Source organism: Cotesia glomerata, unplaced genomic scaffold (genome assembly GCF_020080835.1).
Source record: "Cotesia glomerata isolate CgM1 unplaced genomic scaffold, MPM_Cglom_v2.3 scaffold_2499, whole genome shotgun sequence".
NCBI lineage: Eukaryota > Metazoa > Arthropoda > Insecta > Hymenoptera > Braconidae > Cotesia > Cotesia glomerata.
The window spans coordinates 1-1,773 of NW_025402995.1; the positions used below are offsets into that span (position 1 = coordinate 1).

At 35.2% G+C, this 1,773-nt stretch overlaps 1 protein-coding gene across 1 annotated transcript; it reads right to left on the bottom strand.

Moving 5' to 3' along the window:
- Nucleotides 1-750: 750 nt before the first annotated feature.
- LOC123274170 lies at nt 751-1,436 on the bottom strand. Its single transcript, XM_044741660.1, has 3 exons — nt 1,289-1,436; nt 1,053-1,237; nt 751-957 (listed from the first exon to the last, which is right to left on the bottom strand). The coding sequence occupies exons 1-3, from the start codon at nt 1,434-1,436 to the stop codon at nt 751-753; spliced, it is 540 nt and encodes a 179-aa protein (XP_044597595.1).
- Nucleotides 1,437-1,773: the final 337 nt, after the last annotated feature.

Here is a 1,773-nt window from a genome sequence, read left to right on the forward strand (position 1 = left end):
TATTTTATACAAAATTCAAATATTTTTTAACAATTTTTTATTCATTTATCTATTATTTGTTATTGAATCATAGTTTAATTGGTAATTTACGAAACACTAGTCGTCAGCTGTAACCTACCTTACCTTCGCAGTTGCCATAACCACCGTCGCCACCTGCAGGTTACAAAAAATGACGTTTGTTAGGCTCTCTACATGAGGACTATTTCATTCAGGCGGAGTAACCATTTTTTAGACCGTGCATGAATATTGCGCTATAGTGGGGGTAAAAATCTGAAAAAACCCGAGGTCCAAACTCTCACTGGGACGACTTTATTCATCAGTTTGACACCTCTGACTACCCTCTTGATAATAAATTTAGAATGCCTCAAGCACATAAAAAAGTTCGGGGGCTTATGGGTGTTAAAGGTTCAACCTTACGAAGCATCACGTTTGATGACTTCAAGCGATGTCTGTTTGATCATGTTGAAGTGAAAAGAGATCAATACCTCATTAGAAGTGTAAGAAATGGAGTTAAAACAGTTTTACAAAAACAGAAGTTAGCACTGAGTTGGGATGATAACAAACTTCAACTGCTTAGTGATAGCTCTGATACAGTTCCTTGGGGTTATACCCAAGTAAATGTCTGTAGACCTAGCAAGAAAAGTAGAAAAATGTAAATAATTGTAAGTACTTAGATTTAAGGTTGTATATAATTAGATTTAAGGTTGTAAATGAATAGATTTTAGTTTTTTTTTAATAAATATTTATTAATTATATATCTGTCTTATTAATCCAACTATTATGTTTAGTATCAAATCCTAACCATTTAACATAGTATTTATTTCCACGTTTCTGAATTATTTTTTCAACTAAGTATACCTCTGGATATTTGACTTTACTGAGTTCCTCTTCATAAAATCCGCCTTGTATTGGTTGATCCTGGTAGTCAACAAGCTTGCATGTTGTTGGACTTGTATTCTGAACAGTTTTGATGGTAAAAATCTCAGTCGTCCGGTTTGGTGTATATCCTTTCTCGAATACATTCTTATACTTGCTTACTTGAACCTTGTCACCAACTTTGAATTTATTTTTCTTCTGTTGTGATTTAGCTTGCAGAGGTTGATAGATTTTTCAAGCAGTTGTTTCTCCTGAGCAGCGGTAACATCAGCAGGTTTCATTTTGATGGTACGGTGTTTGGTGTTATTGTAAGTATTCACCAAGTCCTCCAGTATATCAGTCCACTTGTAACCACCACGAGCTGTGAATTCTCACCATATTTTATTCTTGAGTGTTCTATTGAAACGTTCACATATGGGTGCTTTGAGATTGCTGAATGTTGAATAAAGATTTATCTTGTGCTGCTTCATCAGATCTTTGAATTCGTTGTTGTAGAACTCTTTACCCTGATCAACATGGAGATTCTTCGGTATACGACCTTGCTGGAGTACAGACTTCATAGCACTAGTGACATCAATACCACTTTTTGACTTGATTGGAACTGCCCAGGCATACTTTTGAAAAAATATCTATGATTGTAAGCAGATACTTGTATCCTTTATTAAATGTTGCATATGGAATCATCTCAACCAAGTCAGCTTGCCAAGTCTCATCGAAACCTCGGATGTCAACATGACGACGTTTATAGTTCCTGCGAGTTGGTTTGTGTCGCTCTTTAGCTATCACGGCCTTTTGTTGTCCATTGAGTTTCTCAGTGAGATATTTGATATTAAATGTAAAAAATCACACAAAGCCTCCAAAATTCCGAAGAAAGTAATTTTTTGTTTTTACTCTCGT

Bases quoted from the DNA above. Each gene is read 5' to 3' on its own strand.
- LOC123274170 (XM_044741660.1), bottom strand. From the start codon at position 1,436: ATGAAGTCTGTACTCCAGCAAGGTCGTATACCGAAGAATCTCCATGTT. The intron at 1,238-1,288 runs GTGAACGTTTCA...GAGAATTCACAG, and splicing joins CAATCTCAAAGCACCCATAT to CTCGTGGTGGTTACAAGTGG. The intron at 958-1,052 runs GTGACAAGGTTC...AAAACTGTTCAG, and splicing joins GAAAAATAAATTCAAAGTTG to AATACAAGTCCAACAACATG.